The sequence below is a fragment of the Coregonus lavaretus genome (assembly GCF_964263955.1).
Source record: "Coregonus lavaretus genome assembly, chromosome: 20".
NCBI classification, from domain to species: domain Eukaryota; kingdom Metazoa; phylum Chordata; class Actinopteri; order Salmoniformes; family Salmonidae; genus Coregonus; species Coregonus lavaretus.
The window spans coordinates 38,840,942-38,861,387 of NC_140007.1; the positions used below are offsets into that span (position 1 = coordinate 38,840,942).

Here is a 20,446-nt window from a genome sequence, read left to right on the forward strand (position 1 = left end):
AGCAAGAAAGTTCAACACAATAACAAAAAGGTTCAGCATTGAATCATGCCATTGGCTGACAAAAACCTGACAGGAAATACAATGATTCCTGATGTCAACCTAGAGAGTATACTATAGTGGACTATAAATGACAAGCAGTAGACAAAACATTTTCAGCCTCCTCTTCTCCTGATTAACGTTACTACTTGAACGTTTTGAACTTTCTTTCAAAGTTTCAACAAGAACTTAAACACTCACCTGGGAGGACGAAATGAGCGCATCAGTGGCTGTGTACCGAAATATTTACACCGAGGACCTGTTCAGGCAATCGTAAGGTACCAAGGACAAGCCCCGTGGAGGTGGTCAACGGTTTCGGGAGAAGCTCGCGGAACGGTGCAGGTGTTCGCGTGCTGTATACCTTCACCTGTTGAGGGAACGAGTGCCCATTTTCAACTGGCTGCCGAAGTACAGGCTGAAATTAGGGAATACAATAGCGCGACCAACAGTTGGTATCCTTGACATTCCACAAGGTGAGTCAATTTTAAAGTTAATGTTGTGGGCAAATGTTTACTGTTGTAAAAGGATATCGTTTGATCATGACACAACCAACCTTTTCCCCAATTCAGTGATGACCATAGCCGCGGGAAGTAGTTTGGGGATGGGGGTGCGCGATTTTTTTGCATGGAGGGATGCAGAAGATTTGTTTTTGCCTGCTCTCAAGATGTCTAAATAGGAAGGGTTAATACAGTACTAGTAAAGGCCCAGTGCACTGCACAACTAAATGTAGTCCCTTGTAGCTCAGTTGGTAGAGCATGGCGCTTGCAACCCCAGGGTTGTGGGTTCGTTTCCCACGGGGGGCCAGTATGAAAAATGTATGCACTCACTAACTGTAAGTTGCTCTGGATAAGAGCGTCTGCTAAATGTAAAAATGAGTGTTTACCAGCATTTGTAACTTGAGTCTGATAATTATCTGTACAAAAAGGTTAATCTGATAATACTTGCTTGATATGTTTTCCAGTTTCTTGAAGTACTTTGCAAATGCAACTTATTTCTATGTGAAAATTGAAGTGGTCTATTCATTCCTTTTCCATTTTAGTAGACGCTCTTATCCAGAGCAACTTACAGTAGTGAGTAAATACATTTTCATACTGATCCCTGTGGGAATTGAACCCACAACCCTAGCATTGCAAGCGCCATGCTCTACCAACTGAGCCACATCATCACAAACCACTTGATGCCTCAATGTACTCTATTACTGTGTTGTGCATTGTTTTTCTTCATGGGGATGGAAAGTCTACAGGTACAAACCTAGATGACCAGCCTATGTGCAATACAGTAATGTACATTTACATTAAGTGGTTTGTAAGGATGGTAAATTAATACTGCACAAAAAGTGGTTGTTTTCCATGTTATTTATCATGTGGATGTTTTGTGTCTTTGCCCATAACTTAGAACCTTTTGATGTAAATGTTTGAGGACAGGGTTTTGTTCTTTCTGGATTCCATTAGAATGACGATCACAGAGAAAGGGACAGGGCAACAACTCTTACAATTCCAACTGTTGAATCCTGCAAGATACTGTTCCTAATTATACAACTACTTTCTTTGCCAGATGCTGTAAAAAATGTTTTGCCTGCGCTACAGACGTCTTTATCAGTCCGCTAATACTAGTAAAGACCCAATGCACCCTTTCTGTGATTTTATTTTTCTTCAATTTTTTGTTATTTATCATTATTTTATTTTTTATTATTCTGATTTTTCAGGGGGTGCTGCAGCACCTTCAGCACCCCTACTTCCTGCGGCTATGGTGATGACGTTTTATTTTTCACATGTAGCCTACTAACCAATGATGTGTTTGATTGAGCCGAAGAAGACAGGTGTCAAATTGCTTTGGTAATGTAAACACATTTTTGTCCATTACAGATAATTGATGAGCTTGAATATATATTTTACTCTCTGTGAATATGCCATTCACACACACATAATGAAAAATGTATTCTCAGCTGAGCTTGACAGGAAAACATTCATCTTGATGTAACACCCCCAGGCTTTTCAGATAATGGAGTCAAGAAAATAGCAGCATTGAAAGTGGTAGTAGTAAAACAGGTGTAATTTCATAGCATTTATTGGCAGAATTATTTGCAACAATATCAAAGCCATTTTATCTGAAAATGTCAGCAATTACAAATGTACCTACAGGTATAGGCCTATGTGATGGCAACCTGTTGTAGCCTAATGTTTTGTTTCTCTTCCTGAAAACAGGTATGGCCTTTGCCTTACTGACGTCAATGGCGCCTATCTACAGCCTCTACGCCTCCTTCTTCCCTGTGGTCCTTTACATGCTGTTTGGCACTGGTAATACACACTGATATGATTAATCCAGGACTTCCCCACTGGTAATACACACTGATATGATTAATCCAGGACTTCCCCACTGGTAATACACACTGATATGATTAATCCAGGACTTCCCCACTGGTAATACACACTGATATTGTTAATCCAGGACTTCTCCACTGGTAATACACACTGATATGATTAATCCAGGATTTCCCCACTGGTAATACACACTGCTATTGTTAATCCAGGACTTCTCCACTGGTAATACACACTGATATGATTAATCCAGGACTTCCCCACTGGTAATACACACTAATATGATTAATCCAGGACTTCCCCACTGGTAATACACACTGATATTGTTAATCCAGGACTTCTCCACTGGTAATACACACTAATATTATCACGTTTTAGGGAAGACCCAGATGCAGACAGTGTCGAAGTAACAAAAGTGTATTACTAGAACAGGAGGCAGGCAAAATGACAGGTCAAGGACAGGCAGAGGGCAGTAATCCAGATCAGAGTCCAAAAGGTACAGAACGGCAAGCAGTCTCAGGGTCAGGACAGGCAGAGGAGCAAGGGGAAACACGCTGGTAGGCTTGACGAAACAAAGCGAACTGGCAACAGACAAACAGAGAACACAGGTATAATGGGGGAGATGGGTAACACCTGGAGGGGGGTGGAGACAATCACAAAGACAGGGGAAACAGATCAGGGTGTGACAGATATTACTAATCCAGGACTTCTCCACTGGTAATACATACTGATATTGTTAATCCAGGACTTCTCCACTGGTAATACATACTGATATTGTTAATCCAGGACTTCACCACTGGTAAAACACACTGATATTGTTAATCCAGGACTTCTCCACTGGTAATACATACTGATATTGTTAATCCAGGACTTCTCCACTGGTAATACATACTGATATTGTTAATCCAGGACTTCTCCACTGGTAATACATACTGATATTGTTAATCCAGGACTTCTCCACTGGTAATACATACTGATATTGTTAATCCAGGACTTCTCCACTGGTAATACATACTGATATTGTTAATCCAGGACTTCTCCACTGGTAATACATACTGATATTGTTAATCCAGGACTTCTCCACTGGTAATACACACTGATATTGTTAATCCAGGACTGGAGCCTGAAATATGAATAAAACACACAGGGTGGTTTTGTGACAGGGTGGGTTCGAATCCGGGTCTCCTCTTTGCCATAAGACTGTGTTAGCCCCCTGAGCTAAAGCCAAAGTTACTCATCCTAGTTTTTTTGTTTTTGTTTTATTTATTCACACACACACAAAGACAAGTGAAAGACAAACAGTGCAGATAAAAACAAGGTAAAAAGGTGTGCAGGTGAGGTTGGAAACCCAAGAGGTCTTATACAGTGGGGGAAAAAAGTATTTAGTCAGCCACCAATTGTGCAACTTCTCCCACTTAAAAAGATGAGAGAGGCCTGTAATTTTCATCATAGGTACACGTCAACTATGACAGACAAAATGAGAAAAAAAAATCCAGAAAATCACATTGTAGGATTTTTTATGAATTTATTTGCAAATTATGGTGGAAAATAAGTATTTGGTCAATAACTAAAGTTTCTCAATACTTTGTTATATACCCTTTGTTGGCAATGACACAGGTCAAACGTTTTCTGTAAGTCTTCACAAGGTTTTCACACACTGTTGCTTGTATTTTGGCCCATTCCTCCATGCAGATCTCCTCTAGAGCAGTGATGTTTTGGGGCTGTCGCTGGGCAACACGGACTTTCAACTCCCTCCAAAGATTTTCTATGGGGTTGAGATCTGGAGACTGGCTAGGCCACTCCAGGACCTTGAAATGCTTCTTACGAAGCCACTCCTTCGTTGCCCGGGCGGTGTGTTTGGGATCATTGTCATGCTGAAAGACCCAGCAACGTTTCATCTTCAATGCCCTTGCTGATGGAAGGAGGTTTTCACTCAAAATCTCACGATACATGGCCCCATTCATTCTTTCCTTTACACGGATCAGTCGTCCTGGTCCCTTTGCAGAAAAACAGCCCCAAAGCATGATGTTTCCACCCCCATGCTTCACAGTAGGTATGGTGTTCTTTGGATGCAACTCAGCATTCTTTGTCCTCCAAACACGACGAGTTGAGTTTTTACCAAAAAGTTCTATTTTGGTTTCATCTGACCATATGACATTCTCCCAATAGTCTTCTGGATCATCCAAATGCACTCTAACAAACTTCAGACGGGCCTGGACATGTACTGGCTTAAGCAGGGGGACACGTCTGGCACTGCAGGATTTGAGTCCCTGGCGGCGTAGTGTGTTACTGATGGTAGGCTTTGTTACTTTGATCCCAGCTCTCTGCAGGTCATTCACTAGGTCCCCCCGTGTGGTTCTGGGATTTTTGCTCACCGTTCTTGTGATCATTTTAACCCCACGGGGTGAGATCTTGCGTGGAGCCCCAGATCGAGGGAGATTATCAGTGGTCTTGTATGTCTTCCATTTCCTAATAATTGCTCCCACAGTTGATTTCTTCAAACCAAGCTGCTTACCTATTGCAGATTCAGTCTTCCCAGCCTGGTGCAGGTCTACAATTTTGTTTCTGGTGTCCTTTGACTGCTCTTTGGTCTTGGCCATAGTGGAGTTTGGAGTGTGACTGTTTGAGGTTGTGGACAGGTGTATTTTATACTGATAACAAGTACAAACAGGTGCCATTAATACAGGTAACGAGTGGAGGACAGAGATGCCTCTTAAATAAGAAGTTACAGGTCTGTGAGAGCCAGAAATCTTGCTTGTTTGTAGGTGACCAAATACTTATTTTCCACCATAATTTGCAAATAAATTCATTAAAAATCCTACAATGTGATTTTCTGGATTATTTTTTCTCAATTTGTCTGTCATAGTTGACGTGTACCTATGATGAAAATTACAGGCCTCTCTCATCTTTTTAAGTGGGAGAACTTGCACAATTGGTGGCTGACTAAATACTTTTTCCCCCCACTGTATGACCCCACCCCCCCCAAAAAAAAAATATACAAGACAAATGTTACACCTGTGCTCACACTGATGCTGAGTCGCTTCACTTCGTTGCTGTGCTATTGAGCCACCGTGTTGCTGTTTTGCTTGTGGTGCTGAGTGGCTGAATCACTGTCTCGCTGTGTCTGTGTGTTCCAGGTACCTTTGCGGCGGTGAGCCTGATGACAGGCTCAGTGGTGGTGGAACAGCTGGTGCCCACCCCTCTACAGCTCAACTCCTCCACTCCAGAGGCTGCAGACTTTGAGGCCCATAGGATTGGGGTGGCCTCTGCTGTAGCCCTCAGGGATCATGATGGTGAGAGGTCCCTAAGGCGAATGGTTGGTTACCCAATGTTGAAGCAGTTGCAGAGTTCTCTCTGGTTGAATCTCAAAAGCATATTCCACAGATTCCTTGCGTCCTCACTTCCATCTCAAAACGTCAGAGAGAAGCGAGGAGAGCATTGAAGGACAAGATCAGAAGAGCAATAATAATATATGCTATTTAGCAGATGCTTTTATCCAAAACAATTTACAGTCATGCGTGCATACATTTTACATAACGAGGGCCCCAGCGGGAATCAAACCCACAACCTTTGGTGCTGCAAGCGCCTCACTCTACTGACTGAGCCACACAGAGGAGATGCTTTTCACTATTTCCTATGATGTATTAAGCAGGAAGCAAAGAGACCTAGGACACAAGGAATTGAGGATAAGTTAAAGATTGCATGACCGTATAGATGGATGGTATTTCTATGGTGTTTAGATGTTGTAGTCCTGACTAGATCTTGTTTGTTCCCCAGCTCTGTATGTTTGGGCTCCAGCTAGGTTTTCTCTCTACATACCTGTCAGAGCCCATCGTCAAGGCATTCACCAGCGCTGCAGCCTTCCATGTCACTATCTCACAACTGCAAAGCATTCTGGGACTGCAGCTCCTCAGCCACACCGGCCCCTTCTCACTCTTCAAGGTCAGCAGTCAAATAAGTGACATCATGATCCGGATACTGTATGTCTAGGATAGGTTGTATACACTATTCAGTATAAAGTGGTTTAGACATCCAGTATGTTGTGGAATTATAAGGTTTGGATAAAATGGTTTACTATCATAACCCAGGTTTTCTGAAGGAGAGAATGAGACTCAACTGAAAGAGAACTGAGGGAGCTCTCAACCTCATTAGGTTTAATTAAACCTTTTAAGAGACAATTATAGGTACTTGGCTGTGGGAAGAGACTATTGAAATAGTTGCTCCTCTCTTCACTATAACGCATTCCCCACTGTCTGTGTCCTCCAGACCCTGGTGTCCGTCATAGGGAACCTTCCCCACACCAACATGGCCAATGTAATACATTACCCCCTTTCTGTGTCCTCCAGACCCTGGCGTCCGTCATAGGGAACCTTCCCCACACCAACATGGCCGATGTAATACATTACCCCCTTTCTGTGTCCTCCAGACCCTGGGGTCTGTCATAGGGAACCTTCCCCACACCAACATAGCCGATGTAATACATTACCCCCTTTCTGTGTCCTCCAGACCCTGGCGTCTGTCATAGGGAACATTCCCCACACCAACATGGCCGATGTAATACATTACCCCCTTTCTGTGTCCTCCAGACCCTGGTGTCTGTCATAGGGAACCTTCCCCACACCAACATGGCCGAGCTACTGATCTCCCTGGTGTGTCTGTCCATCCTGGTGCCGGTCAAAGCAGTCAACGTGAGGTTCCAACAGAGCCTACGCACACCCATCCCTGTCGAGATCCTGACGGTCAGTCACAACGAAAACAAACACACACACACACATATACATACATCCCTGTCGAGATCCTCACGGTCAGTCACAAGGAATTATAAACAGTTCTTAGTTACTAGCTGTTATAGTGCTTTAGGTAGCTGTATGTAGCTATAATGTCGTTTTTATGATGTGTTTCTAGGTGTTCTAGCTAAATGTGATATTAGTTTTTCTCTCTCAGGTGATAGTAGCTACCATAGTGGCCTATGCCTCCTCCCTGGAGTCTGCCCGTGATGTTCAGACAGTTGGCCACATCCCAGCAGGGTACAGTGCATTCGGAAAGTATTCGGACCCCTTGACATGTTCCACATTTTGTTACATTACAGCCTTATTCTAAAATTTATTAAATTGTTTTTTTCCTCTCATCAATCCTTTGCATAATGACAAAGCAAAAACAGGTTTTTATAAATTTTAGCAAATTTCAAATATCATATTTACATAAGTATTCAGACCCTTTACTCAGTACTTTGTTGAAGCACCTTTGGCAGTGATTACAGCCTCTAGTCTTCTTGGGTATGACACTACAAGCTTGGCACCCCTGTATTTGGGAAGTTTCTCCCATTCTTCTCTGCAGGTCCTCTCAAGCTCTATCAGGTTGGATGGGGAGCGTCGCTGCACAGCTATTTTCAGGTCTCTGCAGAGATGTTAGATCGGGTTCAAGGCTCTGGCTGGGCCACTCAAGGACATTCAGAGACTTGTCCAGAAGCCACTCCTGCGTTGTCTTGGCTGTGTGCTTAGGGTCGTTGTCCTGTTGGAAGGTGAACCTTCGCCCCAGTCTGAGGTCCTGAGCGCTCTGGAGCAGGTTTTCATCAAGGATCTCTCTGTACTTTGCTCCGTTCATCTTTCCCTCGATCCTGACCAGTCTTCCAGTCCCTGCCGCTGAAAGACATCCCCACAGCATGATGCTGTCACCACCATGCTTCACCGTAGGGATGGTGCCAGGTTTCCTCCAGACGTGATGCTTGGCATTCAGGCCAAAGAGCTCAATTTTGGTTTCATCAGACCAGAGAATTCATCTCTCATGGTCTGAGAGTCTTTAGGTGCCTTTTGGCAAACTCCAAGCGGGCTGTCATGTGCCTTTTACTGATGAGTGGCTTCCGTCTGGCCACTACCATAAAGGCCTGATTGGTGGAGTGCTGCAGAGATGGTTGTCCTTCTGGAAGATTATCCCATCTCGACAGAGGAGCTCTGGAGCTCTTTCAGAGTGACCATCGGGATCTTGGTCACCTCCCTGACCAAGGCCCTTGCTCTGACATTCACTGTCAACTGTGGGACTATATATACACAGGTGTGTGCCTTTCGAAATCATGTCCAATCAATTGAATTTACCACAGGTGGACTCCAATCAAGTTGTAGAAACATCTCAAGGATGATCAATGGAAACAGGATGGACCGGAGCTCAATTTCAAGTCTCATAGCAAAGTGTCTGAATACTGTTTTCACTTTGTCATTATGGGGTATCGTGTGTAGATTGATGAGGAAAAACATTGATTTAATCAATTTTAGAATGTGGCTATAACGTAACAAAATGTGGAAAAAGTCAAGGGGTCTGAATACTTTCCGAATGCACTGTAAGTAATGACTCTGCCATCTCTATGCAGATATCATCATCATTTGGCCTATCTTTAAATAAATATTGACATTGGTTTATATGATCAAATATTACTACTCCCAAAACATATGGATGGAAGAGTAGAGATCGCGTTGCTTTTAAGGTTTTCACCATGTTTTGATTGTGGAGTTCATGTTATTCCCAGCTTCCCTAGTCCGCGCATACGTGCCTTGCACATGTTGCCTGAGGTCGCTGGAGACACGGTGCCATTACGTTCGTGGGCTATACTGTGTCTGTCTCACTGGCAATAATCTACGCAGACAAGCACTGATACTCCACCCATCCCAACCAGGTACAGTGTTCCTCCACTGATACGAGTCAACACTGGAAACTGAAGTCCAGGTCTGGGTTCAAATAGTATTTGAAATCTTTCAAACACTTTTAGCATTTGCTTGAGCCTGTTTGGAGTTGCATACGGGCCAGGTTTGCATTCCATTTGCTATTCCATTGGTTAAATTGCGCCAGGCAAACTTAATCAAGCACAGCTGAAGTATTGTCATCATTGAGAAGACCACTCCGATGGCCAGACCCATATTGACATTCAGGACCACAGCAGACAGCCAGGTCACCAGCCAGACTGCCTGCACAACACATACAGTGTCACGGTTTCGGCCGAGGCTGCCTCTCTCCCTTGTTCGGGCAGGCTTCGGCGCTCGTCGTCTCCGGAATTCTAGCTGCCACCGCTATATGTTTCATGTTCGTTTGCTTTTGTCTGTTTGTTTCCACACCTGTTTCTGTTTTGACGTAATTAGTGTCCTATAAGTTTCTCGTTGTGTTTGTCTAGTGTTGTGTGTGATTGTTTCCGTCAGTGTTGTGTTTTGCTCGGTTGAGCGTATTTCTCCACTGTGCTGGAGCTTATTTGCACCTGTGTGTGCTCCGTTACATTTTGTCGCACCTGTTAGTGCGCATTTACCTTTCGCCTTCGTGCGTGTTTTTGCTGTCGGGCTTAGTTGTCCTGTTGCCTGTGTTGGGCCAGTATTACAGCCTTTGGAACATTCAGTCTGCGTCCTGCGTTTGATTCCTACACTACACCTACAACACGCCCTGACAGAATCACACACCGCCAATGGAATCAGCAGGAGCCGAAGCAGCCCAGACGAGACTGGAAGCCCAGGTTCGGGACCAGCAAGAGCAGCTCCTGCAGATGGGGACCGCCCTGCAGGAGGTGATTACCACACTCCGAGGCTGGGGTTCGCCTCCACCGCCGCCCGCCCTGCCAGCACCATCGGCCAGCCCGCCCATTCCAGCGCCGGAACCTCGAGGAGTCCGACTATCTCTCCCGAGGGCCTACGACGGGACCGCGGCTGGGTGTCAGGGATTCCTGCTCCAGGTAGAGCTATACCTGGCCACAGTGCACCCGGCACCTTCAGGGCATGAGAGCGTGTCCGCCCTGATCTCCTGCCTGGCCGGAAAAGCGTTGGAGTGGGCCAACGCGGAGTGGAGGAAGATCGACGCCACGACGATTACGTACACCGAGTTCTCCCGCCGCTTCAGGGCGGTGTTTGACCATCCCCCGGAGGGGAAAGCGGCGGGGGAGCGTCTGGTCTTCCTCCGGCAGGGGAGGAGAAGTGCCCAGGAATTCGCGCTCGAATTCCGTACTCTAGCGGCAGATGCAGGGTGGAATGATCGGGCCCTCATCGATCTATACCGATGTAGCCTACGAGAGGACGTCCGTCGGGAGCTGGCTTGTAGGGACACCAGCCTCACTTTCGACCAGCTGGTTGATATGTCCATCAGGCTGGATACCCTGCTGGCTACCCGCGGACGTCCTGCGGAGGGTCCGTCCATTCCACCCTCCAGCGCCTCCGAGCCGTGTCCTATGGAGCTCGGGGGCGCTGGCGCTAGAGAGAGGAGGAGTCGGCAGGCTAGGGGGTCCATCCACTGCACCAACTGTGGTCGGGGAGGACACACCGCGGCTAGGTGCTGGGGATGGCCTCCTAGGGGAGATGACGACAGGTCCCGCACTGGGGATTCCCTCCAGATGAGTAGGCGCCCCACTCACCCAGAGCTCACTGTTGCCCATTTTTGTATGCCTGTACGTTTTCCACAGGTAGCACCTCATTCCCAGCATAAGGCGCTGGTAGATTCAGGCGCGGCTGGGAATTTTATTGATAAAAAGTTTTGTTTAGCGTTAGGGATTCCCCTCATTCCTGTTGATGTTCCTTTTCCCGTTCACGCCCTAGATAGTCGTCCGTTGGGTACGGGCTTAATCAGGGAGGTCACGGCGCCACTTAGGATGTGTGCGCAGGGGGATCATCAGGAGATGATTCAGCTGTTCCTGATTGACTCTCCTGCGTATCCGGTGGTGCTGGGCATGCCCTGGTTGAGTACCCATAACCCAGCGATTTCGTGGCAGGAGAGGGCTCTGATGGAGTGGTCTGCTCAGTGTGTGGGTAGATGTTTGGGCGTTTCCGTAGGGGCTACCTCGGTGGAGAGTCCAAACCAGGTGCCCGCATTGCACGTTCCACCTGAGTATGGGGATTTGGCTATTGCGTTTAGTAAGGCGAGGGCGACGCGGTTGCCACCCCATAGGCAGGGGGATTGTGCGATAAACCTCCAGGCAGGAGCTGCGCTCCCACGGAGCCATGTGTATCCTCTGTCTCAGGAGGAGAAGAAAGCTATGGAGATTTACATAGACGAATCGCTGAGACAAGGATACATACGGCCGTCCACTTCCCCCGCGTCCTCAAGTTTCTTTTTCGTGAAGAAAAAGGATGGTGGTTTGCGTCCGTGCATCGATTACCGTGGTCTCAATCAGATTACGGTGAAGTATAGTTATCCACTCCCGCTGATTGCGACCATGACTGAGTCGTTGCATGGGGCGCGTTTCTTCACGAAATTAGATCTCAGGAGCGCGTACAACTTGGTGCGCATCAGGGAGGGTGATGAATGGAAAACAGCCTTTAGTACCACCTCGGGCCATTACGAGTATCTGGTCATGCCATACGGGTTGATGAACGCTCCATCAGTTTTCCAATCATTTGTGGATGAGATCTTCAGGGACATGCAGGGGCAGGGGGTGGTGGTGTACATTGATGACATTCTCGTGTACTCACCTACCCGTGTCGAGCATGTGGCCCTGGTGCGCAGGGTGTTGCGGAGGCTGGTGGAGCACGACCTGTATGTGAAGGCAGAGAAGTGTCTGTTTTTCCAGGAGTCGGTCTCCTTTTTGGGTTATCAGTTGTCTGCGTCAGGGGTGAAGATGGAGGTAGACCGGGTGTCGGCCGTGCGTAATTGGCAAACACCAACCACTGTGAAGGAGGTGCAGCAGTTTTTGGGGTTTGCAAATGACTACAGGAGGTTTATCCGGGGTTTTGGACAGGTGGCAGCTCCCATCACGTCTCTGTTGAAGGGGGGTCCGGTGCGTCTGCAGTGGTCGGCCGAGGCGGACAGGGCGTTTGGGAGGCTGAAGGACCTGTTTACCTCGGCCCCGGTGCTGGCGCATCCGGATCCCTCTTTGCCGTTCCAAGTAGAGGTGGACGCGTCGGAGGCCGGTTTAGGAGCCGTGCTTTCACAACGGTCTGGCGCGCCACCTAAACTCCGCCCCTGTGCTTTTTATTCTAAGAAGCTCAGTCCGGCGGAGCGGAACTATGACGTAGGGGACAGGGAGCTGTTAGCCGTGGTACAGGCTCTAAAGGTGTGGAGGCACTGGCTTGAGGGGGCTCAACACCCTTTCCTCATTTTGACGGACCACCGTAACCTGGAGTACATCCGGGCGGCGAGGAGGCTGAACCCTCGCCAGGCAAGATGGAGTATGTTCTTGACCAGGTTTACTCTTAAGATCACGTACATCCCTGGGTCACAGAATGGCAAGGCAGATGCGCTGTCTCGGCGGTATGACGCGGAGGAGAGGTCCGTGGAGCCCACTCCCATACTGCCTGAGTCGTGTCTGGTGGCACCGGTAGTGTGGGAGGTCGATGCTGAACTCGAGCGGGCGTTACGCACCGACCCTAGTCCACCACAGTGCCCGGAGGGTCGGAAGTCCGTTCCGCTCGAGGTTCGGGATCGATTGATCTATTGGGCTCACACGTCACCCTCCTCTGGACATCCGGGTATCGGCCGGACGGTGCACTGTCTTAGTGCCAAGTACTGGTGGCCCACGTTGGCAAGGGATGTGAGGGTTTATGTTTCCTCCTGCTCGGTGTGCGCCCAGTGTAAGGCGCCTAGACATCTACCTAGGGGTAAGTTGCTACCCCTGCCCGTTCCACAACGGCCATGGTCCCACCTCTCAGTGGACTTTATAACAGACCTTCCCCTCTCCCAAGGGAATACTACCATCCTGGTCGTTGTGGACCGGTTCTCTAAGGCCTGTCGTTTGCTCCCCATGCCGGGTCTTCCTACGGCCCTGCAAACTGCCGAGGCACTGTTTACCCATGTGTTCCGGCACTACGGGGTACCCGAGGACATTGTGGCTGATCGGGGTCCCCAATTCACCTCCAGAGTCTGGAGAGCGTTTATGGAGCGGTTGGGGGTCTCGGTGAGCCTCACCTCGGGTTACCACCCGGAGAGCAATGGGCAGGTGGAACGCGTAAACCAGGATGTGGGTAGGTTTCTCAGAACATACTGCCAGGACCGGCCGGAGAAGTGGTCAAGGTACGTTCCCTGGGCCGAGATGGCCCAGAATTCCCTACGCCATTCCTCCACTAACCTAACTCCATTTCAATGTGTGTTAGGTTACCAGCCGGTTCTGGCACCCTGGCAGCAGAGCCAGATCGAGGCTCCTGCGGTGGATGAGTGGGCGCGGCGCTCGGAGGAGACTTGGAACGCTGCACACGTCCACCTGCAGCGGGCCCTCCGACGTCAGAAGGCGAGCGCTGATCTCCACCGCAGTGAGGCACCGGTGTACGCACCTGGTGATCGAGTCTGGCTCTCTACCAGAAACCTGCCCCTCCGCCTGCCCGGGTCGGCGGTTTGTAGGGCCATTTAAAGTCCTGAGAAGGTTGAACGAGGTATGTTATAGATTACAGCTACCTGTGGAGTATAAGTGTATTAACCCCTCGTTCCATGTGTCCCTTCTCAGGCCGGTGGTAGCGGGCCCACTCCAAGAAGATGAGATCTTGGAGACTCCTCCGCCCCCGTTGGACATCGAGGGGGCACCGGCGTACTCCGTGAGATCCATCTTGGATTCGAGACGTCGGATGGGGGGTCTCCAGTATCTAGTGGAGTGGGAGGGGTACGGTCCGGAGGAGCGGTGCTGGGTGCCGAGGAGAGACGTGTTGGACCCGTCGCTCCTGACGGAGTTCCATCGGAGGCATCCGACGCGCCCTGCGCCGCGTCCTCCTGGTCGTCCCCGAGGCCGGAGTCGGCGCACGTCTGGAGCCGCGCGTCAAGGGGGGGGTACTGTCACGGTTTCGGCCGAGGCTGCCTCTCTCCCTTGTTCGGGCAGGCTTCGGCGTTCGTCGTCTCCGGAATTCTAGCTGCCACCGCTATATGTTTCATGTTCGTTTGCTTTTGTCTGTTTGTTTCCACACCTGTTTCTGTTTTGACGTAATTAGTGTCCTATAAGTTTCTCGTTGTGTTTGTCTAGTGTTGTGTGTGATTGTTTCCGTCAGTGTTGTGTTTTGCTCGGTTGAGCGTATTTCTCCACTGTGCTGGAGCTTATTTGCACCTGTGTGTGCTCCGTTACATTTTGTCGCACCTGTTAGTGCGCATTTACCTTTCGCCTTCGTGCGTGTTTTTGCTGTCGGGCTTAGTTGTCCTGTTGCCTGTGTTGGGCCAGTATTACAGCCTTTGGAACATTCAGTCTGCGTCCTGCGTTTGATTCCTACACTACACCTACAACACGCCCTGACATACAGTACACTTTGTACAAGTCTTTCTTCACCTGCTTCCCCAGCTAAGCCACTCTGGCCATCACCAACATCCTGGAGAGTACTGGGGGATTTACGCAGGTACACACTATCTAGCCTTCTTTCCATACTTTGTCTTTACTTTCATCTATAAGGATGATTTTCTATATGCCTTGTTTGTCTGCCTTAACATTTGCTTCTGGCATGATGATACATTTATTCATATTCTGTCATTCATTTAATGTTATCTGTGTCTCTGTCTGTCCAGCTCTCTGCTTTGTTCACCAGTCTGGTGGTTCTGATAGTTCTGCTGCTGATTGGATCTCTGTTTTACTTCCTGTCCAAGGTGAGTCAGTGTGTGTCTACTAAACACCGCAAAAGGCAGTAGAATACAGTCCTTACTGTGACAGAAAACAGTCCTTACTGTGACAGAAAACAGTCCTTACTGTGACAGAAAACAGTCCTTACTGTGACAGAATACATTCCTTACTGTGACAGAATACAGTCCTTACTGTGACAGAATACAGTCCTTACTGTGACAGAATACAGTCCTTACTGTGACAGAAAACAGTCCTTACTGTGACAGAAAACAGTCCTTACTGTGACAGAATGCAGTCCTTACTGTGACAGAATGCAGTCCTTACTGTGACAGAATACAGTCCTTACTGTGACAGAGTCAGCAAGATAGACTTCTTAAGTTCCCACCCGTTACCATTGATTTGTTTCAACACACATTCCAGTGACTAAAAGTAGAGTTAACCATGGTGCCCTTTGGATCGACCACTGTGAACCTATGTGGACTGCATATGTGTGAACATGTATGGGCTGTATATATGTGAATATGTATATACTGTATATGTGTGAACTTGTGTGGACTGTATATGTGTGAACTTGTGTGGACTGTATATGTGTGAACTTGTGTGGACTGTATATGTGTGAACTTGTGTGGACTGTATATGTGTGAACTTGTGTGGACTGTATATGTGTGAACTTGTGTGGACTGTATATGTGTGAACTTGTGTGGACTGTATATGTGTGAACTTGTATGGACTGTATATATGTGAACTTGTGTGGACTGTATACGTGTGAACCTGTATGGACTGTATACGTGTGAACTTGTGTGGACTGTATATGTGTGAACTTGTGTGGACTGTATATGTGTGAACTTGTGTGGACTGTATATGTGTGAACTTGTGTGGACTGTATATGTGTGAATTGTATGGACTGTATATGTGTGAACTTGTACAAAGTGTACTGTATGTGTTGTGCAGGCAGTCTGGCTGGTGACCTGGCTGTCTGCTGTGGTCCTGAATGTCAATATGGGTCTGGCCATCGGAGTGGTCTTCTCAATGATGACAGTCATCTGTCACACAGAGGTGTGCTACGCCTTAACCCCTCTCAACACAGACGACACAGACACAGTGGTTACATTTTCTAGTTACAGATTACTATTGCTGAATGCTCCCTTGTAAGAAATGTCTAGCATGCTTAACTACCTGTGTACATCTAGCTATTTTTATTACATCTATAGTAATTAGATTTGTGCATTCATCAGCAACCATAATCATCAGCAACACTATAATCCGGTTCATTATGTTTTCCATTAATGTGATGCAACGCCCTGGAGGCTGCTGTGTGCCAGAACGAAGGCCTCTAGAGTAGAGCAGTGTTAATTACTACTTCTCATAGGGATGAATTAGTAGCCCTCATACCCCTTACAAGTGAGGTTTGGGATGGGTTTCCTGTTAACCTGACTACTGTATCTCTCCCCTCTCCTTAGTGTCCTGTTAACCGGCCTCTCTCTCCCCTCTACTTAGTGTCCTGTTAACCGGCCTCTCTCTCCCCTCTCCTTAGTGTCCTGTTAACCGGCCTCTCTCTCCCCTCTACTTAGTGTCCTGTTAACCGGCCTCTCTCTCCCCCTCTCCTTAGTGTCCTGTTAACCGGCCTCTCTCTCCCCTCTACTTAGTGTCCTGTTAACCGGCCTCTCTCCCCCCTCTCCTTAGTGTCCTGTTAACCGGCCTCTCTCTCCCCTCTCCTTAGTGTCCTGTTAACCAGCCTCTCTCTCCCCTCTCCTTAGTGTCCTGTTAACCTGCCTCTCTCCCCCTCTCCTTAGTGTCCTGTTAACCGGCCTCTCTCTCCCCTCTCCTTAGTGTCCTGTTAACCGGCCTCTCTCTCCTCTCCTTAGTGTCCTGTTAACCTGCCTCTCTCTCTCCTCTCCTTAGTGTCCTGTTAACCAGCCTCTCTCTCTCCCCTCTCCTTAGTGTCCTGTTAACCTGCCTCTCTCTCCCCTCTCCTTAGTGTCCTGTTAACCTGCCTCTCTCTCTCCTCTCCTTAGTGTCCTGTTAACCGGCCTCTCTCCCCCCTCTCCTTAGTGTCCTGTTAACCGGCCTCTCTCTCCCCTCTCCTTAGTGTCCTGTTAACCTGCCTCTCTCTCCTCTACTTAGTGTCCTGTTAACCAGCCTCTCTCTCTCCCCTCTCCTTAGTGTCCTGTTAACCGGCCTCTCTCTCCCCTCTCCTTAGTGTCCTGTTAACCTGCCTCTCTCTCCTCTCCTTAGTGTCCTGTTAACCAGCCTCTCTCTCTCCCCTCTCCTTAGTGTCCTGTTAACCTGCCTCTCTCTCCCCTCTCCTTAGTGTACTGTTAACCTGCCTCTCTCTCTCCTCTCCTTAGTGTCCTTTTAACCGGCCTCTCTCCCCCTCTCCTTAGTGTCCTGTTAACCGGCCTCTCTCTCCCCTCTCCTTAGTGTCCTGTTAACCTGCCTCTCTCTCCTCTACTTAGTGTCCTGTTAACCAGCCTCTCTCTCTCCCCTCTCCTTAGTGTCCTGTTAACCTGCCTCTCTCTCCCCTCTCCTTTGTGTCCTGTTAACCTGCCTCTCTCTCTCCTCTCCTTAGTGTCCTGTTAACCTTCCTCTCTCTCCCCTCTCCTTAGTATCCTGTTAACCTGCCTCTCTCTCCCCCCTCTCCTTAGTGTCCTGTTAACCAGCCTCTCTCTCTCCCCTCTCCTTAGTGTCCTGTTAACCTGCCTCTCTCTCCCCTCTCCTTTGTGTCCTGTTAACCTGCCTCTCTCTCTCCTCTCCTTAGTGTCCTGTTAACCTGCCTCTCTCTCCCCTCTCCTTTGTGTCCTGTTAACCTGCCTCTCTCTCTCCTCTCCTTAGTGTCCTGTTAACCTTCCTCTCTCTCCCCTCTCCTTAGTATCCTGTTAACCTGCCTCTCTCTCCCCCCTCTCCTTAGTGTCCTGTTAACCTGCTTCTCTCTCCCCCTCTCCTTAGTGTCCTGTTAACCGGCCTCTCTCTCCCCTCTCCTTAGTGTCCTGTTAACCGGCCTCTCTCTCCTCTCCTTAGTGTCCTGTTAACCTGCCTCTCTCTCTCCTCTCCTTAGTGTCCTGTTAACCAGCCTCTCTCTCTCCCCTCTCCTTAGTGTCCTGTTAACCTGCCTCTCTCTCCCCTCTCCTTAGTGTCCTGTTAACCTGCCTCTCTCTCTCCTCTCCTTAGTGTCCTGTTAACCGGCCTCTCTCCCCCCTCTCCTTAGTGTCCTGTTAACCGGCCTCTCTCTCCCCTCTCCTTAGTGTCCTGTTAACCTGCCTCTCTCTCCTCTACTTAGTGTCCTGTTAACCAGCCTCTCTCTCTCCCCTCTCCTTAGTGTCCTGTTAACCGGCCTCTCTCTCCCCTCTCCTTAGTGTCCTGTTAACCTGCCTCTCTCTCCTCTCCTTAGTGTCCTGTTAACCAGCCTCTCTCTCTCCCCTCTCCTTAGTGTCCTGTTAACCTGCCTCTCTCTCCCCTCTCCTTAGTGTACTGTTAACCTGCCTCTCTCTCTCCTCTCCTTAGTGTCCTTTTAACCGGCCTCTCTCCCCCTCTCCTTAGTGTCCTGTTAACCGGCCTCTCTCTCCCCTCTCCTTAGTGTCCTGTTAACCTGCCTCTCTCTCCTCTACTTAGTGTCCTGTTAACCAGCCTCTCTCTCTCCCCTCTCCTTAGTGTCCTGTTAACCTGCCTCTCTCTCCCCTCTCCTTTGTGTCCTGTTAACCTGCCTCTCTCTCTCCTCTCCTTAGTGTCCTGTTAACCTTCCTCTCTCTCCCCTCTCCTTAGTATCCTGTTAACCTGCCTCTCTCTCCCCCCTCTCCTTAGTGTCCTGTTAACCAGCCTCTCTCTCTCCCCTCTCCTTAGTGTCCTGTTAACCTGCCTCTCTCTCCCCTCTCCTTTGTGTCCTGTTAACCTGCCTCTCTCTCTCCTCTCCTTAGTGTCCTGTTAACCTGCCTCTCTCTCCCCTCTCCTTTGTGTCCTGTTAACCTGCCTCTCTCTCTCCTCTCCTTAGTGTCCTGTTAACCTTCCTCTCTCTCCCCTCTCCTTAGTATCCTGTTAACCTGCCTCTCTCTCCCCCCTCTCCTTAGTGTCCTGTTAACCTGCTTCTCTCTCCCCCCTCTCCTTAGTGTCCTGTTAACCGGACTCTCTCTCCCCTCTCCTTAGTGTCCTGTTAACCGGCCTCTCTCTCCCCTCTCCTTAGTGTCCTGTTAACCGGCCTCTCTCTCCCCCTCTCCTTAGTGTCCTGTTAACCTGCCTCTCTCTCCCCTCTCCTTTGTGTCCTGTTAACCTGCGTCTCTCTCTCCTCACCTTAGTGTCCTGTTAACTTGACTCTCTCTCCCCTCTCCTTGGTGTCCTGTTAACCGGCCTCTCTCTCCCCTCTCCTTAGTGTCCTGTTAACCTGCCTCTCTCTCCCCTCTCCTTAGTGTCCTGTTAACCTGCCTCTCTCTCCTCACCTTAGTGTCCTGTTATCCTGCCTCTCTCTCCCCCTCTCCTTAGTGTCCTGTTAACCTGCCTCTCTCTCCCCTCTCCTTTGTGTCCTGTTAACCTGCCTCTCTCTCCCCTCTCATTAGTGTCCTGTTAACCTGCCTCTCTCTCCCCTCTCCTTGGTGTCCTGTTAACCGGCCTCTCTCTCCCCTCTCCTTAGTGTCCTGTTAACCGGTCTCTCTCTCCCCTCTCCTTAGTGTCCTGTTAACCTGCCTCTCTCTCCTCACCTTAGTGTCCTGTTAACCTGCCTCTCTCTCCCCTCTCCTTAGTGTCCTGTTAACCTGCCTCTCTCTCTCCTCTCCTTAGTGTCCTGTTAACCAGCCTCTCTCTCTCCTCTCCTTAGTGTCCTGTTAACCGGCCTCTCTCTCCCCTCTCCTTAGTGTCCTGTTAACCTGCCTCTCTCTCCCCCTCTCCTTAGTGTACTGTTAACCTGCCTCTCTCTCTCCTCTCCTTAGTGTCCTGTTAACCGGCCTCTCTCTCCCCTCTCCTTAGTGTCCTGTTAACCGGCCTCTCTCTCCCCCTCTCCTTAGTGTCCTGTTAACCGGCCTCTCTCTCCCCCCTCCTTATTGTCATGTTAACCTACCTCTCTCTCCCCTCTCCTTAGTGTCCTGTTAACCTTCCTCTCTCTCCCCCTCTCCTTAGTGTCCTGTTAACCTGCTTCTCTCTCCCCCCTCTCCTTAGTGTCCTGTTAACCGGACTCTCTCTCCCCTCTCCTTAGTGTCCTGTTAACCGGCCTCTCTCTCCCCTCTCCTTAGTGTCCTGTTAACCGGCCTCTCTCTCCCCCTCTCCTTAGTGTCCTGTTAACCTGCCTCTCTCTCCCCCCACTCCTTAGTATCCTGTTAACCGGCCTCTCTCTCCCCTCTCCTTAGTGTCCTGTTAACCTGCCTCTCTCCCCCCCCCCTCTCCTTAGTGTCCTGTTATCCTGCCTCTCTCTCCCCCTCTCCTTATTGTCCTGTTAACCTGCCTCTCTCTCCCCTCTCCTTTGTGTCCTGTTAACCTGCGTCTCTCTCTCCTCACCTTAGTGTCCTGTTAACCTGCCTCTCTCTCCCCCCTCTCCTTAGTATCCTGTTAACCGGCCTCTCTCTCCCCCTCTCCTTAGTGTCCTGTTAACCTGCCTCTCTCTCCCCTCTCCTTTGTGTCCTGTTAACCT

At 48.9% G+C, this 20,446-nt stretch overlaps 1 protein-coding gene across 1 annotated transcript; it reads left to right on the forward strand.

The window, feature by feature from the left end:
* Window positions 1-216: 216 nt before the first annotated feature.
* Window positions 217-15,990, forward strand: slc26a10 (solute carrier family 26 member 10; the record flags this gene model as incomplete). Its single annotated transcript, XM_084185049.1, is given in 16 exon segments — window positions 217-310; window positions 314-509; window positions 2,241-2,333; window positions 5,492-5,630; window positions 5,632-5,647; window positions 6,132-6,296; window positions 6,941-7,093; window positions 7,299-7,381; window positions 8,875-8,930; window positions 8,933-8,997; window positions 9,001-9,021; window positions 14,528-14,566; window positions 14,570-14,620; window positions 14,787-14,864; window positions 15,149-15,215; window positions 15,794-15,990. Coding segments are annotated over 16 exon segments (1,479 nt in total). The 5' UTR covers window positions 217-250.
* Window positions 15,991-20,446: the final 4,456 nt, after the last annotated feature.